The sequence below is a fragment of the Epinephelus lanceolatus genome, chromosome 18 (genome assembly GCF_041903045.1).
Source record: "Epinephelus lanceolatus isolate andai-2023 chromosome 18, ASM4190304v1, whole genome shotgun sequence".
NCBI lineage: Eukaryota > Metazoa > Chordata > Actinopteri > Perciformes > Serranidae > Epinephelus > Epinephelus lanceolatus.
Window position 1 is genome coordinate 21,247,501 of NC_135751.1, and position 19,868 is coordinate 21,267,368.

A 19,868-nucleotide genomic window follows, 5' to 3' on the forward strand; every position below is an offset into this window, starting at 1 on the left:
TTAAGGCTTAAAGTTACACACAATTAAGGCAGGCTGCTTTGAGTGACAGGCTGTCTGACGAGTGTTCTTGGCTTCTCAGTCATATCCACCCCTCACTCCTCCAGAGTGTCAGCCTCTCGTCCAAATATGGTCACTTCCATCGCTTCTGGCTCCAAAAACACCAAGATGGTGACGGCCGTAATGCCAAAGTTAAGGCTTCAAAATAGGAGTCCACAAACCATTGGGCTATTGTCCATTATCTTTCTAAAGACACAAACAGTGATCTCCTGGTTTAAAGTCCATGTTTGTTTAACCCACCTGCCACAAAAGATCCTCAGCGACTTTGCATTGGCATTGTTTTTTGTGTTGCCAGCACATTATTTTAACACACCACCACGCAATGTGTTGTTAAGATTTTGTGTCCATTTTACATACTATTATGAGATGATATGATAGCTGGGAATGTGCCTCTTTGTGGTTTGAATTAACTAACCTTTTAATTAACAATTATTTGGCTGCTTCTTTTGATGATTACATTGAATTCATTGTGTATACTGATAATGAGGGGGAAAATAACTTTCTTTCTGTTTCCATATGCTGTACATTACATCCATCTGGTGTCATTTAGGCGACCACAAAGGACTGACTCTGCACTCTTACAGTCTGAGGATGTAATGTTTTTTTTGTGCTTGCACTATGCCAGCTGATATTTCCTCACTCATAGGAAGCAGACTTCTCCAGACACCGATGTGTTGTTCATTTTGAATTGCAGCACAGATGCTCTTGGAACAATCTGAGGAAATGAGGGTATAAAATGAGGGAATTAACCTTTTCTGTTGGGCCTTTTTTTATATTTTATTTTTTTATTAATGTTGTCAAACTGATCCTTTAACATCACTGTGGTTACACTGAAGTATCTTAGAATGATTTTAAAAAAAGGAGTTATTGTACGGGGATAAAATTGTAGCAGATTTTGCATTAATGCTCAGATGATGGTGAACTGTGGACTGATAGTCGCCTGCTTGCTTTTCAGCTCTGTACCTCTCTGACTTGGTGGCCCTGACGGAATCAGAGTGCGCTCAAGGATGGATTAGTACAGAGCAAGGATGCATTGGTATGGAAAACAAACATATTTCACCACATGACCCACAGTGGACATTTAGGCATGTTGTGGCATATGCACACTTTTATGGTAGTGGTCATCCATTGCTCATCTTTCATCATTCTGTTTGTTAAATTACTCATTGGTTTTATCACCTGATCCTTTCTTTGGTATGAGAGGATTCTTAGTCGCACTTATATTTATGTGATTTGTTTCACATTCATGTCTCCTTCGTTAAGATAATGATGAATGTGCTATTGATGAGGACTATCCCGATGAACCTGGAGCATGTGTCGAGAATGCGTCCTGTGTCAACACAATTGGCAGCTACTACTGCCAATGTCTTGATGGTTTCGTGTCATCAACTGGGGCTGTGAACTTTACAGCTGTAACACCTGCAACATGTGAAGGTAAGTCATCTCATGTATTGAATCAACCAAGGCAGAGGCTCTGACTCAAATTTTATTGAAATTTTACTGCTGCAGTCGTCATCTAAATATGAAATTCCCATCCTTGTCTTTTGCTTTAAGATATCAACGAGTGTCTGCAAAACGAGGATATGTGTGGACCTAATGCTGAATGTCACAACACAGTTCCGCATTATTCCTGCATTTGTGATGATGGATTCATTTCCACCACTGGACTGGAAACTTTTCGCCATGGTGACAACGTTATATGTATTGGTAAGATGCTTATCAGTACCCTCAGTACTGTGGTAGGTCCTATGGTCTCTGTGCTTAGTGGTTTACTAATACGCCATACCGTCCAAAAGCTCTTCTCCTTGCGGTTCAATTGATGAGGACCATTTCAAGATACAACCATCACAGCAGGTTCAATAAATGCCAATGTCAATGACACTCCTTACCTCCAGGAGAGTTTTTAATTCTCTCTTGGCATTATACTGTTATAGATGCACTTAAATTATAAACAAATGGCTTCTCTGTTGTCTTAAGGGAGAAAAACTCTTTCTTATCAATTTAGGTTTTCTAAAAAGTGCCTGGACAAAACCTTAGAAAAACAAAATGTATATTTTCTGTGATACTGTTATGTACTTTGAATATGGACTATGTGAGCCTTCGTGATACGGTCTCACTATGTTTTTCATGTAAGAAGTTCCAGTTCAAGTAATCTGTGGTATGTTTTTTCAAGAAAATATTCAGAAGTAGATAAAAGAATAAAGAAAGAAATACATAAACTTTTATTTCAGCATCTTGAAACTTATATAAGTCAATGACAGAAGCAGTTTCAGTGATTCTCACTGTTGGGGGAAAACGTTTTGAGTGTAGTGTTTCAAATGAGACTGTTCATGTACATGTACTAAAAATGGAACAAGAACAGCTTACAATTGATTTAGGTGTTTTAGGTTCATGTAAGTAAATTTACAGGACTGGTAAGAGATTAATGTGGGAAAAAAAACTTTGTTCACTGATGGTTTCCTGTTCTAAATATCCTCTTGCTGCAAATAATAGAGATCGACGAATGTGAAGAGGGAAATATTTGTGGTCAAAACGCAGCATGTGTCAACACACCAGGCAAATATCACTGCATCTGTCAGAATGGCTTTGAACTGAAGTCTGGTAAATCTAACTTCACTGGCAATCAGGAGCAATGTGAAGGTGAGGGCTATGACATGTAGCACATATTATACATACTATCTTCGGTTTGTATGTAAATATCCCACTCCTGGCTGTCAAAATGGTGGCTGAAATCTGACCTTTTCATTGACACCTCACTTGAGCCAATAGGAGCTTCCATACTGACAGTTTTCAGTAGGCAACGAGGGCCTGTGCTGAAGGAAGTGCCTCCCGTACTTCCTTTGGCCTCAGAGACAATCCATAGCCAGTGACTGGCCCAGTGGCTTGTGGGTCTTGTTTTCAGTGACTCTCCTTACCTCCAGAGGAGTTTTTTATTCTTTCTTGGCATTATACACTGTATAAATGCACATAATTGATAAACAAATGGCCCCTCTGTTGTCTTAAAATGTAACAAGAACAGCTTTCAATTCATTTAGGAGTTTTAGGTTCATGCAAGTGAATTTTACAGGGCTGGTAAGAGATTAATTTGTAAAAAACTTTGGTGGTTCGCTGATGGTTTCCTGTCTTGTATGTTCTCTTGCTGCTCATACAGATATCGACGAATGTGGAGAGAAAGATGTTTGTGGTCCAAATTCAGCATGTGTCAATGCACCAGGCAAATATCACTGCATCTGTCAGGCTGGCTTTGAACTGAAGTCCGGTGAATTCACTGGCAATCAGAAGCAATGTGAAGGTGAGGGCTATGACATGTCACTGCAAAACAGTATCATATTTAGAAGAAGATTAAAAAATAATTATTTCAGTTTGTTGAAACTTAAATAACTCAGTGACAAAAGCACTTACAGTGATTCTCACTGTTGGGGAAAAACTGTGAGTGTTTTAAATCTTTTAAATGAGACCATTCATGTACATATAGTAAAAATGTAACAAGAACAGCTTTCATTTTTTATTTAGGTGATTTCAGTTTAAGTAAGTGAATTGTACAGGGCTGGTAAGAGATTAATTTAAAAAAAACATTGGTGGTTCACTGATGGTTTCCTCTTCTAATGATCTTCTTGCTGCTCATATAGATATCAACGAATGCGAAAAGGAAAATATCTGCGGTCAAAACGCAGCATGTGTCAACACACCAGGCAAATATCATTGCATCTGTCATGCTGGCTTCGAACTGAGATCTGGTAGATCTAACTTCAGTGGCAATCAGGAGCAATGTGAAGGTGAGGGCTATGACATGTAGCTGCAAAATATGTATCATTTAACTGTTTTAATAAGTTATTTAATCTGATAATGGGTTTCACATCGTTAAACAAAACTAAAATGTTACTGAATCACTGTTTTTGGATCTGGATGCTCAGATGGACCAGGTTATTTATTGTTCCATTAGCACTGACTGAAACACACAGTGTAACCATTTTCCTCTTCCCAATTTGTTTCCATTTTAGACAAATGCATGATTGATAAGACAATCTGCGGAAATGGAATCTGCCACCGTGGAGCCAGCGGCCATTACTGTGTGTGCCACCCTGGGTCCACTAACTATGGCAACAATGAGTCTCGCTGCACAGGTAAGAACAGAGCAGCACTTTTTCCATCATCCATCACTGATGCTGTGTTTGTACAGTAGGATGAGATCTGTATCTTCACAATATGAATGCCATCAGCAAGCACATCTAATGAAACAAAACTTCCTGTTTTCTCAGAGTTAAGGTGTGATGTATTCGAAGATATGAGCAATCCAAAAGAGGTAACACCACACCAGAAACTTTACTTTTACCACAGTTCAACATTTATTTTAAATGTCTATTGTCTCATATTTCTGTTGTGTTTGCTCTCTTAGGGATTTCACATTTCACAGGATCTTGTGATGCATTTGAAAAAAAGCTGTCTGAACATCATGAAGAATGCAACAAAGCTGGATGGAGAGGACATCTTAAAGGTATTACGGTACAAAAAATAATTGAAATGCAATTTGATTATGCAAAACAAAAGCCATCAGTTCCGCAGGATCAGCACAGAAATAGAAAGTTCTACTCTCTTCAAGTCCTGTCACGTGGTGTTCAGATGTCTGTGCACAACTATGTAGACTGTTTATGTTGACCTGAGGTGGTATGCAGCCTGAAAGTCTGACTGCGTCTCCTGTTTCTCCCCGTACATGCTCATGTTGCTCCCTCTACCCCTCCCCTCCTGTGGCTGTAGAGACTGTTGTCTGCCATCGACGAGCTCTTGTCCAGTGAAGCCTTCAAAGATAAAAAGAAGGTCTCCACCTTTCTGGACATGGTGGAGAATGTCTTGAGGCTCATAGGGCCTCTCATTAAGCCCCCCGGGATAAAAATATCCTCCACACACACAGGTAAAAATACAGCATGTTGAGGCTCTTCTTAGGATGTGATGTATTTTTCAACAGCTGGTAGATTCTCTTTTTCTGGAGTCATCTACGGTATTAACTGAAGCAAAACATTTTATCTTTCTGTGTGCGTCCAGAGCTGGAGCTGCTGGTACATAAGGGGGCTAACTTACCCCAGGGACCTCATAACTTAACATCTAAGCATGCTCAGATGAACATTCAGTTGGAGACAGCTGCCGGGGATCCCTCCTATTACCCTGGTAATGATCATGCCTATAATTAACACATTTGTGACCACTTTCATTAAGATGACTTACAAATCGGGGCTAATGAATGTCCACTTAATCCAATGTTATCCTCCTATGATTGTGAAAGGCTTTACAACAGCCTCCTTGCTGACCTACGCAAACCTTGAACACTCTGCGGACAGCTTCTTTAGTGGGATGGAACCACAAGTGAACCACAGCTATAAGATCAACTCTAAAGTTGTGACTGCCAGCGTCAGTAACAGAAACACAAGCCACCTCAAAGAGCCGGTCACCTTGACTTTCTACCACCTCAAGGTAGCATATATTTTTCGTAAAGAATAAAAATCTATCTCTGCAGGAAAACATCACACCTGTAATGGTAATTATCTCTATTTTGTTTCACAGTCAAATGAATCCCAGCACACCTGCGTGTTCTGGGATTCCTCGGTGGATGGAGGGTCATGGTCTACTCGTGGCTGCAAGATGGTGGAGTCCAACTCTGAATACACTGTGTGTTCCTGCAACCATCTGAGCAGCTTTGCTGTGCTCATGGCGCTCTATGATGTGGAGGTTAAAACTCTTACATACATGATGATATATGGCAAATTATGATGCTTCTACTGTATAGTTGAAACTTAAAGGTCCAGTTTGTAAGATTTAGGGGGATTTAGTGACATCTAGCGGTGAGGATTGCAGACTGCAACCAGCTTAAACTTCTCATAATACGGACTTCCTGATTTTGCCAAGTGGTTGCTACCTGAGAACAATTTGTATCATATCCCTGGGACAACAACTGCCTCAGCCAATCAATGTTTGTGATGTCATCAAGGAGAGCCCGCTGCCAGTGCCCTGCGATATATGTACAAAACGGCTATGCAAAGAGGTGCAAATTACAAGATTATTTTACCTTAGTTTACACTAGTCTGCTACTACAGACATTAAAATATGCATTTGCTTGTTAGATTAATTGTTAGTATTTTGCCACTGTGGAAATAAGCTCACATAAGCTTGCAAAGGTCAGCTAACAGTTAGCCAGCTAGAGCGCTAGCTTAGTGTTAACTCCTTGATCATAACAGACTACAGTAACGTTAACTTTCATTTCTGCTCATTTTAGAAAGGCCACTACAAGAAAATGTGTTCTTTGTTTGGATTGTCAAAGGGACAGTGAGACATAGATGTTTGTTTCTGGCTGCTAGAGCTAGTGGGCTAGCTGTCACGTGCTAGCATGCTAAAATGTGCATGCTAGCCCGCCAACTGTGTCCTTAATTTTGCAAAGGTATGTGACATCACAAACATTGATTGGCTGAGGCAGTTGTTGTCCCAGGGCAAAATGTTGTTCTCAGGACAAAAACCACATGGCTAAATCGGGACATGCATATAATACCTTCAGTGATTGTTGTTCAGGAGGTTTTTACCAGGAGCCGAATCATCCCTAGAGGAGTCGTCCTCTTGTCGCAGACGGGCTGTGTAAGCCCAATGCCTTCTCATCTTTTTTCTGATACAGACGTTCAGGAGGTTTTAACCAGGAACCGAATTATCTAGAGATGGTCTCTTCCTCTCTGAAACAAATGGATCTGATGACATAAACTGGTAAAAAGGCTGGAGGGAAAAAAAAAAAAAACGTTTTAGGTCTAAAAATCTGTTTTTCCAACCTAGCTCATTGCAGTCGCCAGCTACGGTGACCTATGCAAAAACTTGAATGGCCCTGTTTAGAGCCAGTGTTTGGTTTGTCCATTCTGGGTAACCGTAGAAATGTGGCAGTGCAACATGAGGACAAATGCCTATGTAGATAAAAACAGCTCAGTTTAAGGTATCAAAAACACAACAATTCCTATTTGAAGGTGATTATACACTAAATAAAACATACTTATTATTGTATATTCAATTTCTGCCAATATATCCAACCCTTAGTCCTACACACTGGACCTTTAAGTCTGTTTCTGTGTACTGTAATGTAACCCGTCACTCTCTCTCAATAGAACAAGTTTGAGTTGCAGCTGATCACCTGGGTGGGCCTGTCCCTCTCGCTAATTTGCCTGTTCATCTGCATCCTGACTTTCTCGTTGATCCACTCCATCAAAAGCCCAAGAACCTCAATCCACCTGCACCTCTGCATCAGCCTCTTCATTGCCTACGTTATCTTCCTCGCAGGCATCTCTCGTACAGAGAGCCGGGTAAATATTTCTGTAACTTGCGCAGTCAGACTGTCTGCAATGTCCAGATGAGTGCAGTAAAAATTTCTGACACCTTCAAATACAGCACAGGAGAACAGATACTGCATAACAGCACAGCCACTGAATGATTTATGTGGGCGCTGAAGGTTTATAAACAACAATTCAGCAAGTAGTTTCTCCCCATTTCTTTCTCCCCCGTTTCTCAGCATCCTTTGTCCTTTTTTCCATCGCTGTCATCCTGATCTTAATCTCGCTCCCTGCTGCATTAGGTTGGCTGTGCGGTGGTAGCTGGGCTGCTGCATTTCTTCTTCCTGGCAGCATTTTGCTGGATGTGTCTGGAGGGCATACAACTCTTCAGGATGGTCGTCGTTGTCTTTAACACCAACTTCAAAACCCTTTACATGATGGCAGGTGGCTATGGAGTCCCAGCTGTTATTGTCGCTATCTCTGCTATGGTGAATGCTGAGGGATATGGCACCAAGAGATAGTAGGTTCCTCCCACTGATGCTTATCTTGTTTTATGTTTTTTATTTATACCTGGGTAAGTTATGTTGACATACTGTCTGCTCAGTAACTCTCTGTATGCATTGCAGTTGTTGGTTGAAGCTGGACTTCATTTGGAGTTTCTTTGGCCCTGCCTGCATCATCATCATTGTGAGTAAGACAAGAATTACGGAGTTGGAAAATATCCCTAAAATTGACTTCATTGCTTTTTTTAATCATTTCTACTGTCTTTCAGATAAACATATTCTTCTTTCTCATCACTGTGTGGAAGTTGGCACAGAAGTTCTCAAGTTTAAACCCTGACCTGGACAAGCTGCAGAAAATAAAGTGAGTCATATGCTGCATATGTAACGATATACTTGACATGCAGAGCTACACATTTTCTATATACTGCTTCTCCCACTGAGGAGAAATAAATAAATAAGTAAGCTATTTCCTGTTAGAGTGCCTTGAGATTTGACCCGTGCGTATCTTTGTTGCCTCCTGCAGGGCGTTCACCATTACTGCAGTGGCTCAGCTGTGTTTGCTGGGCACCATGTGGATCTTCGGTTGTTTCCAGTTTAACAAGGGCACAATTGTCATGTCTTACCTGTTCACCATCTTTGGCAGCATTCAGGGGATCATGCTCTTTGTCATGCACTGTCTGTTTTCTAAACAGGTCAGTCACACTCCTCTAAAAAAAAGTAAAAGAACAAGCTCTGCTGCTTTTTTTGTGTCAAAACTCATATGTGTTCTGATTTTAGGTGAGGGAGGAATATGGAAGCATCCTGTCCAGATACTGTGCACCTGGGAAGAAGAGCTACTCAGATTTCAGTTACTCGCACACCAGCAAAGCTCAAGTAAGCAGTTATTTATTTCATCACAGTGTCTCTGATTTAGGCGGGTGAGATGAGAGGCTAAACTGTATTATCCAATAAAGTTGCAGCACACCCACTCATTTTACGAGAATGCAACGCAGAATGTGCTGAATTACATGCTATATATTTATAGTGTATTTTGGCTTCCACATTTATAATATATATTATATATATATATTATATATATATATATTTTTATAATATCTAAAGATGATGCCCATTGTTAACCCTTACATTCAGTTTGACAGCAGTCAAAACACCCTAAATGCCATTTTTTCGCCTGAAATTTGAGACTTTTCATGAAGCGACAAAAATGCACAAAAATGAAAAGATTTAAATATCGTATACTTTCACTCAGGTGCTACAAATTTTTGTACACTGAGGTTGTTCGAGTCAAATTTGACCTGCGTGCTTTGAAATGGATTTTAAATGGATTTTAGATCCACAAGTGTGTGTCAGATCAAAGAAACTGGTGTCAATATCAACACAATCTGTGTTAAATTCCTACACATTAATGAGTTGAATTTGGGACAACGCATGCTGTGTTAATAGTGACACATTAAGTCAAGGATATTAACACAGTGACTGTGTCAGAAGGGTTAACACAAAGGTGTCGAATGATGTGTGAATACTAAAGTACATTAAAAAAAAAAAGTACAAGTAAAAGTACATTAATGTGCACATATTGACACATTTATGTGTTACCCTACATAATTGGTTGAATATGATGAATAAAAATGAAAATGCCACCCAAAAATATTTTGCAAAAATATTTTTTAAACATTTGTAACTTATGTGTAACTTATGAATTAAAAACTTTTCAAACCTTGTATCTAGGGTTGACATAGAGCCAGTTTCCCGTAAAACATGGGTTAAAGTCAAGTGGTCCAAAATCAGACAAATAAGTAAGAACTGCCTGCATTCTCCCCATGTTTGGCAATGTTCCCACTGAGACCTGATGGTCATCCAACATGTCATGAGGGGATCTGGACACAGTGAGTAAAACAGCATATGCATGATCATATATGGTGCACATAAGGAACAGAGGTCATGGGGTGTCCAGACACTGCTGCAAGATCTGCACCTGCAAGCACAAGCACCTGCAGTGGGACATAATAAACTCAAATGGAAGCACATCAATCCCCAACTAACTATAAGAGATTAAAAGATGGGTTTGTGAGAATCACAACACTATAAAGAGTCAGACCATAATATGTAAAATCTGAAGTTTGTTGTTGAAATAAGACATGCCTTGATTGCTCTCCAAGCAACATTAAAATGAATTAAACACAGAGTGCATGTGGACAGCATAGTTCAACATTTGTTGTGTAATTAGATTGCATAAGAGACTTAATGCGGTTAGGTCATTGGAAGTTTAATTTGGAAACCTTCATTTCCAGGGTTTAACGATGACGAGGTATAAAAGGAGATGTAAAGTGAAGTGTGTCAGAGCACAGCCTGACCTGATATGAACGAGTACTGAAGGTGTCTGTTGTGGCTCATCATGTCTCTCTCCTCTGTGGTTCTCAGGGATCCAGGAGCACCCAGGACACGGGAGAATCTCATATCTGAAGAGCAAAACAGCGACATGGTAGCAACGCCTGATTTATTTCTTGGAGACTGCCATCTCAGACATACGGGCCACTCTTGCCCTGCTATTTGTAGTCAGTGCACCAGTTTGCTTCACTGCACAATGTTGTAAATAATATCCTTTTTAAGATGTTTTTTTTTTTTTTTACCTATTTGTTTTTGAGTCGGTGTAAAGCTATTTAAAATGGAACTGCTGACTGTTATAATTTAATATAAATTAAGGATTTCCCTCCGAATGAGAAGAGATGACATTCAACAGTGAGTGTTTGTGCTTCACTGTTACTCGACTATTTGTCAAATGGTTAATAATGTCACTCATTTCAGAGAAAATACTGTATCTCAACATGTGTCATTTTTTTACATGTGGAAAAAATGTATTGATTTTGGACCAGAATGGCTTGTTATGTCATCCAGGTAATTTATTGAACCAGCAAAGACAATCTGAAAGACATTTCTGAGGCAAGCACTTTTTTTCTGCGTAACTTGTCCACCATGTTTAAACTGATATTATCTAAAAATGACCAACAAAAATGAGGACTATCATGAGACCAAAATGAATTTTAAATGTATATGTGTATAATGATAAGATGTTTGTGTATATATATATTGCTGGGCAATTTGTATGTATTAGAACAAGTGACTGCATTCCTGCTCCATTTAGCGTGCAGTAACACATTAAATGTGCTGTATCTATATATTTGAAGAGAGCTTTTTATTTTCCTACTTTAAAAAATTGAATGTTTGAAGATAACTTTTGTTATTATAGTCTATTAGAGTGGTGGTTATCAACCTTTTCCATGTTAAGGAACCCTAAATTGGTAAAAATTAGGTCACAGACCCTTGTTTCATGAGATTTCACCTCAGGGACTCCATCTGAAAAGCTTGTTTGATACGATTAAGACCAGAATTCTGTGGTTGCCAATTACATCTGAGTAGATAACGAAGGAGGAAGTGAAACCTTTGATCGGAGTAATTACTTAAATTGGGCTTACTTCTACAGTGAATTACATAGAAATTAAATAAAATAAACTATTCCTCATTTTAGGACCCCCTGGAGCTCCCTTAAGAACCCCTGGGGATCCCCGGACCCCTGGTTGAGAACCACTGCACTAGAGTATTAGTACTGTTATAAGCACTGGTTTTAGCACAAGTTTGGAATTGCTGATAAATGTTTTATTATGTTTTGTTCTGTCTTTCCAAGTTACAATTTCCGTCTTTCACATTGTAAATTATTTAAAATGGTGTTTTCATACTTGTAATGCCGCTCCTCGAAGCTTTAAATTAAATAAATATTCTGACGTACCCAAGGGCTCTGTGTGAAGGTCTTCCCACCGCCTTGAATTAAAATGAATAAAAAAATAGAATAAATGACTCTTTAAAAGGCATATTTCTCTTTAAAGTTCCTCATGTTAGGGCCAAGATTTAGCAGAAATAGCAACAAGACATCAACAAACTAAGAGTGGAGTTTTATTTAAGTGCAAACACAAAGTTGTTGCCACACCCATGCTATGATAATATTTTTTCCCCACCTTCATGTCTGACACTGTCTCACTTTTGTTTACTGCTGGAGCATCAACTTTATCTAACTGCTTGGATAGATAGAAATAGCCATGCATAGAGGAAATAGAAGATAATCTCATCTTCCTTCCTGTTTGCGTGGGATGTAGACATGTTGGTCTCTGAAACAACTTTGAAGTCTCAAAAGTGGTACTTGAATTTTAATGAGCAAACAAACCTTGAGTGGCCTTGAAAACACGTTTCACTGTATAATGTTTCAGTGCAGATCAAACTCAGTAAACATTACAAACCTTGGTGAAGTCACTGCTGATGTATTTGTACACATATACCAGAAACCCTTGAGGCACCTAATCATCATCATGCTCTGTCAAACTCCTCTGATGTCCATCTCTGTGCTCGTTGTATGTTTATGTGACTGACTGTGACTGTGATAATCATCATGGTACTGGTCGAACAGCAGACTCAAACCTCTTTCTGCTCCTACGGAAATATAATTCACATTGAGAATTTCAGAAAGTAAGAGAACGTTAGCAATAGCTGACTTTTATTTTTTTCCTGTTGAATTATTCAGCTTGCACTGGATCAATACTACAAAATGAAAGTGATGACTGAGATCCCCTCTGGTTCAGAGGATCAGTAGAGAAGATGAATAAATGGAAGGACCACATCCGGGGGGGGGGGGGGGGTTGGAGGATGGAAAATGCAGATCCGGCATGTCGAGATAAAATAGCTGTCAAGCCTCTGGAGGGAGAGACAGCTGGACCAGGGAGAAAGAGAATCAGTGAGGCAGGGGAAAAGTCAGGAAGGTGAACCAGAGCAAATGTTTGTGAACAACAGTGATTACTGAATGTGGCAAATCAGGCAGCTCTGCGGACAGGAAAGACACATTCGTCCTCTCTCATTTACTCCAAGTCATCCTCAATAATCTAGTGTTCATCCAGAGTCATCTGAAGGTAAGTTTCATTTATTATTCATAACCATTTTCTGGAAATATATTTTATAGATAACATTCTTCTCAGGAAGGTGAATCTGTAGGAAAGCTAGGATTCCTCCTTCATTACATCTATTTAATCCACTTTCATTATAAATGAGAGCTGTGAGGAGTTAAGGAGAGATTCAGGCATCTTGATAAAGGCGTTTAAGATATGGATAATGTAGAAGGAGCGCTGCCCCGAGGACAGGCGTTCCTTTATTATACCTGAGTCTTTGAGGAATGTTTGGTTCTGTTGGAAGAAGTAAAAAATTGAACAAGAGAGTCGGAGTAAGAAAAGATATAGCATCCTTCTGAAGACTTTACATGGTAAATTATATCTTGGTCAACGACAACTTTCTATGGTTATAACATCCTCCCAATGTATGCGGTTATTTTTTTACACTTTCAGGGAAAACACTTCCCTCTGTGAAGGTCCACAGATTATTGATGAAGTAAGAGAGAGGTAACAGAAAGAAAACGCAAAAAAAAGAATGAATAAATAAAGACAAGATCAAACAAATCAGCTTCGAAGCTGTGGAGTTTATTCAGTTTCTCTAAAGCTCCGAGTGGTCTTTTTAAGAGGTCTGTAAACTCAACAGTTTATGCAGAGGTTTGCTTACAAAGTAGACAGGTTTCAAGATTCAAAGGACTCTGCTGGTTACCACCAAATGGGGAAAAAACAGCTCAATTTTAGCTGTTTTGTTTTTCTTCTTGTTTTCCTTTATGAAGGTACATCAGCTCCTGGAAGCTTTTGCCACCGGAGGGCCTTTGTAAGATTTCTATCCACGTACCTGCTAAGAAAGTCGGTGCACGTTATTGCTGTGCCCCCTGTGAAAAGGCTGAGTCTGGAGAGTGAAATCAATTAACCTGTTACAAATATCAAGCCCAGAGCCTGATGCATGATGATGTATAACAATAGGATGAACATTGCTAATACACTCCGGTGCGTGTGCTGCTGGTTAAAGTTTAATGACATCACATATCAGGTAGCAAAACAGATACAAGACTATTGTTGTCCAAATTTGCTGTAGCCAGATGTTTTAAACCAAACCTAGGGGGGGCCAGGGGCATGCTGCCCTGACACAGGTATATGCACTTCTTTTCGAGGCATTTGAGATAATAGAATACCTAAATAATCTGTACATCATTTGTCATTCTGAAACCAAACAACAACCAATGTTGAGGATGACTTATTTTCATTAAGGTAGGGTAGGAAGTTGGTGCAACCACCATTACTAATCCTGAAACCTATTCTTGTTATTATCCGGGAGTTGTGTTCACAGGATGAATGTTACATCCTATACTAATCTGAGCTGCTCTAATTTAAAATCAAGGATCCCCAACAATGCCAAGTAAATGCGGCCTTCAATACTCTGAATTTAATATCAGACCAGCAGAAGAACACTCAATTATATTAGATTTCTTTGGGGATTAGCACAGTAGGATAAATGTACATATATCATTATCAGAATAGCACAAAGCTGGAGTTATTTCAAAAGCCTAAAAGAGAAACAATGCAGGACTGGAGCCTCAGAACACCCCCCCCCCCACACACACACACACACACACACACACACACACACACACCCCACATTCCTGCTCTGCCTCTGGTTTAAATATCATCCGTGAGATTAGTTTCTCTTTAGTTTTGCTTCAAAGCATCTCAAATGGCAATTACCTAAAAAATAGGGATGTAATTCTAAGTTATTATGTATCCCAAGCTCTCTCCTTCCAACACAGACAAACCGAGGCACACTGATGCCATTATGACAGTTCAGCCAAAACCAAATTAATAATGGAGTAATGAGTTAGGGAACCAGCCAAGCAAGGAGTTGTGGAGTAGGAGCAAAAAATAAATTACAAAGTAGGTTGAGAGATCTGAAGAGTGTTGAAAGGAGGAGCATTTTGTGAAACAGGTATATGCAATGTCAGAGCTGAGAGCCTGTTGTGCAAACCGGTTGAATGAGTTCAGCAGGAATGACACAAGTTCCCTACATTTCCACACCACAAGCAGCAGTGTTGTTAAATCTCTGACAATCCTCTCCTCAGGACATCCACGTGGCTGAGGTGCATTCACAATATTTGCTGTTTTCAAATGTGGCCCGCCCACAGCCTTTGACGTGTGTTTTTCTACACATCTTTCCAGCATTACACAAACATACACCTGTTAAAACTGCTGCACCAGCTACCTACTAATTTCAGTTATTTTAGTATTCTTTTATTGGTTCACAATTTACCAAATGGTCTCGCTCAGGACTACATGTCTGACATGGTTTTAAGAAATGTACCCACTGGATCCCTCAGCTCCTCTGGTGGATGTTTTCAGGGTCTGGTCTATGACCCACAGGGAAGCTGCTTTTAGCCCCTATGGAACGACTTTTTGGAGGACCTGAGGGTGACAGTGTGTTGACGTCTTTAAAAAAAAGATAAAGCACACCTTTTCAGCCTGGCTTTTAGCAAGCGTGTCTATTCTGACTTTCATTTTTATTGTTATTCATATGTTGCTATTATTTTTTACTATATTATGTTTTATTCATTTTTTAGTTTTTTTTTTATTTAAACGTCCAGTAGGATTTAGGGGGGCATATTGGCAAATAAATGGAATATAATAGGTATGTTATTTTTAGTGTATAATTACCCAAAAATAAGAAACACAGTGTTTTCGTTACCTTAGAATGAGCCGTTTATATCTACATAGGGAGCGGGTCCTTGTCCATAGAGATAGCCATGTTGCACCGCCATGTTTCTACAGTAGCCCAAAACGGACAAACCAAAAACTGGCTTTAGATAGGGCCATTCGCATTTTCACATCAGCCACTGTAGTTAGCAGTCCCTCTGTGACAAGAGCATCAAAAAAACACAATTTTTAGATAAGATAAACACAATTTTTTGAATGTTAAAGTGCTTTAATCAGTGTTGTTACTGGTTGAAATCACCAGGTCTATTTGTTTTGGAGAGGAAGAGACCTCTACAGATAATTCAGCCCCCCAGAATGTCTGGATCTGACGTTATCAGGTTAAAAAGATGAGCACATATAAGCAGGCGCTAGGCTTACATCCCATCTCCAACATGCCAAACAGTGTAGAAGAAACAGTGATTTGTTAAGTGAAACTGCTTTATTTAGTATTTTTATTGGTTTAAATTAATGGGTCTGTTTGTTTTGGAGAGGGGGAGACCTCTGCGGACAATTCAGCTCACTTCACAAACCTGAATTTGTGAATCAGAGATAAGTTGAGCACACATTAAGTTGCCAGAGAAAAAAGGTGAGCACATTCCAAGGTACTGGGCAAGCAGGCCATCTATGACAACCCAAACATACAGTTAGGTGAAACTGCCTCATGAAGTGTTTTTTTACCAGTTTTAATCATCGGATTTTGAGGAGGAGGAGACCTCTGTGGATAATTTGGCTCCCGGATTAAAACCTTATGAACAATGAACGCAATGACGCCACTAAGTCTCCCTAAATCGTACAAACTGAACCTTCAAACTCATGTTCTTTTTAACTGACATTCAGTATTTGGGGTTGCGTTCTGATATATGACATGTGCTATGTAAATAAATGTGATTTGATTTCCATCCTCTGTGACTGTCAGCTGTAATAAAGACAAAAACACCTTTCACAGTTCGTAAAATATCCTACAAACATGACACATTGCGGTAAACCCATTCCTGGAGACTGATGATTCCTTTGTATTTTCTATGAACAGTTATGCTTTGTAAGTTTTGACTTATGAGCATACATCTATCTATGTATTCAGACCAAGCGGTTCTATGTGCATGTGTTTACATGACACTGGAAAAAGGCTCTCCAGGGTTTCATCCACTCCTCTTCATTATTGCATGCGCAGCAGTAGCTCTTCTAATTAAGGTGTAAATCCCAAGTGTCATCGGCAGACTATTTGTTGTAATCAGTCTTTGAGTGGCCCAGAGAAGCATGTATCATGTATTAGTACACAATTTTGCATTTAAGACTTCTCTGTTGTCCTGTTGTCTGTGAATTACTTGAGACACCCTTCAGATTGCAGAACAGGATGACATAAAAGCATTAGCTTAAAATCATCACTCAGTAGTTTTGCAAGAACCAATGGAAGTATTTTCATGTTGCCTGTAATCCTCTGCAGATGACACTGAAGATGAGGACATCATCTGTACTCATGGCTTCAGTTTTCGCATCTCCTACACCATCCATCGTCCAGCAAAACCTGAAGATCAACTTCTCTGAACAAACAAGTCCCTGGCTGAACAACAGCACGTGGCCACCCATCAAATCCTCAGGTTTAGGGATGTCTTGCTTCACTATGACATTTGGCGCCATCTCTAACCTCACAGCTCTGGGCATCCTAGCTAAATCCCGTGTCCGATTCCGTCGCCAATCCAGAGCATCATTTCTGTTACTAACAATGGCTTTGCTTTTGGCTGACCTTGCAGGTCATGTGATTCCAGGCGCCTTTGCTTTGTATATGCACGTCAATCAGAGGGATAAAATGCAGGGCAGGAAGCCTACTAATGCATTCTGTCAGATCTTTGGGGCAAGTATGGTGTTTTTTGGCTTATGCCCTTTGCTGTTGGGTTGTGCGATGGCAGTGGAGCGCTGTGTGGCCATCACAAAGCCCTTTTTCCATGCTGCTATGATCACATTGGGTCACGTGTGGCGAGTTGTGTTACTTCTGCCCTCTCTTGCACTTGGGCTGGCAGTTCTACCTTTATTTGCTGTGGGGACTTACACGAGCCAGTATCCTGGGACATGGTGTTTCTTGCCTATCCATGATCCACAGTCTGCAGCTGACACCAGTCTGGTTCTGGCCTTCTCATGTGTGGGTCTCGCTGCACTTGCTCTTTCCCTACTCTGCAACATCATGAGTTGTCTGGCATTGCTGCAGGCCAGAATTAAGTCCAAAAATGTTAAAACTAAATCAGCAGCCTGCTGCAGCACTCGTCGAGCATCGACTTCTTCCTCTTTGTTTTGCTCGTTGGATGTGGAGATGATGGTGCAACTGGCAGTGATCACTGTGGTTTCCTGTGTATGCTGGGGTCCCTTTCTTGTGAGTACTACTCCTTTAGATTGCAGAATTTGTTTCTAGAACTATTTTCACCTGGTATTTTCAATAATATTGGACATAGTAAACATGGATGGATTACTGAGCGGGCATACTGGGCACAAACCCAGGAGCCCAGAGTATCAGGAGGCCCCCTGGCTGCAAAATGCCACTAGAAGAGAGACATACCAAACTGAAAGAGTGCCAAATGACCACAAAGACACTTAAACAACTTCAAACTCAAAATGACCACAAAGGGACACACAATGACCACTAAGAGAAACGAAATAACTACGAATAGACATGAAAAGACCACGAAGAGACACAAAACGACTGCAAAGAGATGCAAAACAGCTGCAAAGAGACTCACAACAACTACAAAGTGACAACAAAGAAGCATAAACAGCCACAAAGTCACATAAAATGACTACAAAGACACACAAAATGACCACTAGAGACACAAAACAACTACAAAGAGACACAAAATGACCACAAAGAGACAAAATGACTACAAAGAGACACAAAATGACTACGGAGAGACTCAAAACAACTACAAAGAGACTCAAAATGACCACAAAGAGACACAAAATGACCACAAAGAGACAAAATGACTACAAAGAGACACAAAATGACTACGGAGAGACTCAAAATGACCACAAAGAGACACAAAATTACCACTACAAGACACAAAACAACTACAAAGACACTCAAAATGACTACAAAGAGACACAAAATGACTACAGAGAGACTCAAAACAACTACAAAGAGACTCAAAATGACCACAAAGAGACACAAAATGACCACTACAAGATACAAAACAACTACAAAGACACTCAAAATGACTACAAAGAGACACAAAATGACTACGGAGAGACTCAAAACAACTACAAAGAGACTCAAAATGACCACAAAGAGACACAAAATGACCACAAAGAGACAAAATAACTACAAAGAGACACAAAATGACTACGGAGAGACTCAAAATGACCACAAAGAGACACAAAACACAGAACAACTACAAAGAGAATTAAAATGACCACAAATAGACAAAAATGACCACAATGAGAATTAAATGACCACAAAGAGACACAAAATGACCACTAAGAGACACAAAACAACTACAAAGAGACTTAAAATGACTACAGAGAATTAAAATGACCACAAAGAGACACAAAACAACTACAAAGAGACTTAAAATGACTACAGAGAATTAAAATGGCCACAAAGAGACACAGAACAACTACAGACACTCAAAATGACCACAAAGACACACAAAATGACCACTAAGAGACGCTAAACAACTACAAAGACACTCAAAATGACCACAAAGAGGCACAAAATGACTATAAAGAGACACAAAATGAGTGTAAAGAGACACAAAATGACTACAAAGATTCCAACATGACCACAAAGAGACACAAAATGACTGTAAAGAGACACAAAATGACTACAAAGATTCCAACATGACCACAAAGAGACACAAAATGACTATAAAGAGACACAAACCGACTACAAAGAGATGTGAAAAACAGGCTAATCAACAATAAAGTCTGTGTGTCTTGCTGTAGGAGAGTTGTTGGGGCCCTCTGCATGTCTGTGCCCAGGGGCCCATTGTTTCATAATCCACCCATGATGGTGAAGTCATAGCTACACCTCATGAGTAGCCTAATTCTGTGTGTCTCCTATATTACAGATCCACATTTTTGTGATGCAGTTCAAACAACGAACCTCCACCCATGAGAAAGATGGGTTCATTCTTCTGAGCTTGCGTATGGCCTCCTGGAATCAGATCTTGGATCCCTGGGTTTACATCTTACTGAGGAAGGCTGTGCTTTTCCAAGTTTGCTGTGCTTCCTACACACAGAGACCCTCAGAGGCAGAGAACAGGTCCAGTGCAGACAGGCAGGACTCCAGTGTGCAGTGACAATGTTGCTCTTGGACTCTTTTCCTTTTATGGACTGAAATAAATTATTTCTGTAATGTGTGTTGTGAAAAAATTTAAACTTTG

The 19,868-nt window shown here is 39.8% G+C and overlaps 2 protein-coding genes across 5 annotated transcripts in view; both read left to right on the forward strand.

Annotated features, from left to right (window-relative positions):
* The window catches only part of adgre5a (adhesion G protein-coupled receptor E5a), a 14,370-nt gene extending 2,734 nt beyond the window's left edge, over positions 1–11,636 (forward strand). The window contains exons 2-22 of one of the 4 annotated variants that reach the window (XR_013488009.1): positions 1,013–1,093; positions 1,321–1,491; positions 1,612–1,764; positions 2,551–2,697; positions 3,209–3,349; positions 3,687–3,833; positions 4,059–4,181; positions 4,317–4,360; positions 4,454–4,552; positions 4,813–4,966; positions 5,098–5,220; positions 5,336–5,523; positions 5,614–5,778; positions 7,188–7,382; positions 7,652–7,869; positions 7,976–8,036; positions 8,122–8,213; positions 8,376–8,544; positions 8,630–8,725; positions 9,581–9,738; positions 10,274–11,636. Coding sequence is in view for 3 of the 4 variants with exons in the window: in XM_078161410.1 (XP_078017536.1) it covers positions 1,013–1,093; positions 1,321–1,491; positions 1,612–1,764; positions 2,551–2,697; positions 3,209–3,349; positions 3,687–3,833; positions 4,059–4,181; positions 4,317–4,360; positions 4,454–4,552; positions 4,813–4,966; positions 5,098–5,220; positions 5,336–5,523; positions 5,614–5,778; positions 7,188–7,382; positions 7,652–7,869; positions 7,976–8,036; positions 8,122–8,213; positions 8,376–8,544; positions 8,630–8,725; positions 10,274–10,315 (2,609 nt within the window). In the remaining variant the exon portion in view is untranslated. The remainder of the gene's footprint in view (positions 1–1,012; positions 1,094–1,320; positions 1,492–1,611; positions 1,765–2,550; positions 2,698–3,208; positions 3,350–3,686; positions 3,834–4,058; positions 4,182–4,316; positions 4,361–4,453; positions 4,553–4,812; positions 4,967–5,097; positions 5,221–5,335; positions 5,524–5,613; positions 5,779–7,187; positions 7,383–7,651; positions 7,870–7,975; positions 8,037–8,121; positions 8,214–8,375; positions 8,545–8,629; positions 8,726–9,580; positions 9,739–10,273) is intronic. The other 3 variants (XM_078161410.1, XM_033644886.2, XM_033644889.2) reach the window with 3 other exon arrangements.
* Positions 11,637–12,596: 960 nt separating this feature from the next.
* On the forward strand, positions 12,597–19,837 carry ptger1c (prostaglandin E receptor 1c (subtype EP1)). The gene is made up of 3 exons (XM_033644921.2): positions 12,597–12,804; positions 16,946–17,866; positions 19,554–19,837. The coding sequence occupies exons 2-3, from the start codon at positions 16,946–16,948 to the stop codon at positions 19,782–19,784; spliced, it is 1,152 nt and encodes a 383-aa protein (XP_033500812.2). The 5' UTR covers positions 12,597–12,804; the 3' UTR covers positions 19,785–19,837.
* Positions 19,838–19,868: the final 31 nt, after the last annotated feature.

Coding starts and splice junctions, on each gene's coding strand:
- ptger1c (XM_033644921.2), top strand. CDS start 16,946: ATGACACTGAAGATGAGGACATCATCTGTACTCATGGCTTCAGTTTTC. Junction 17,867..19,553: donor TATGCTGGGGTCCCTTTCTT/GTGAGTACTACT, acceptor CCTATATTACAG/ATCCACATTTTTGTGATGCA.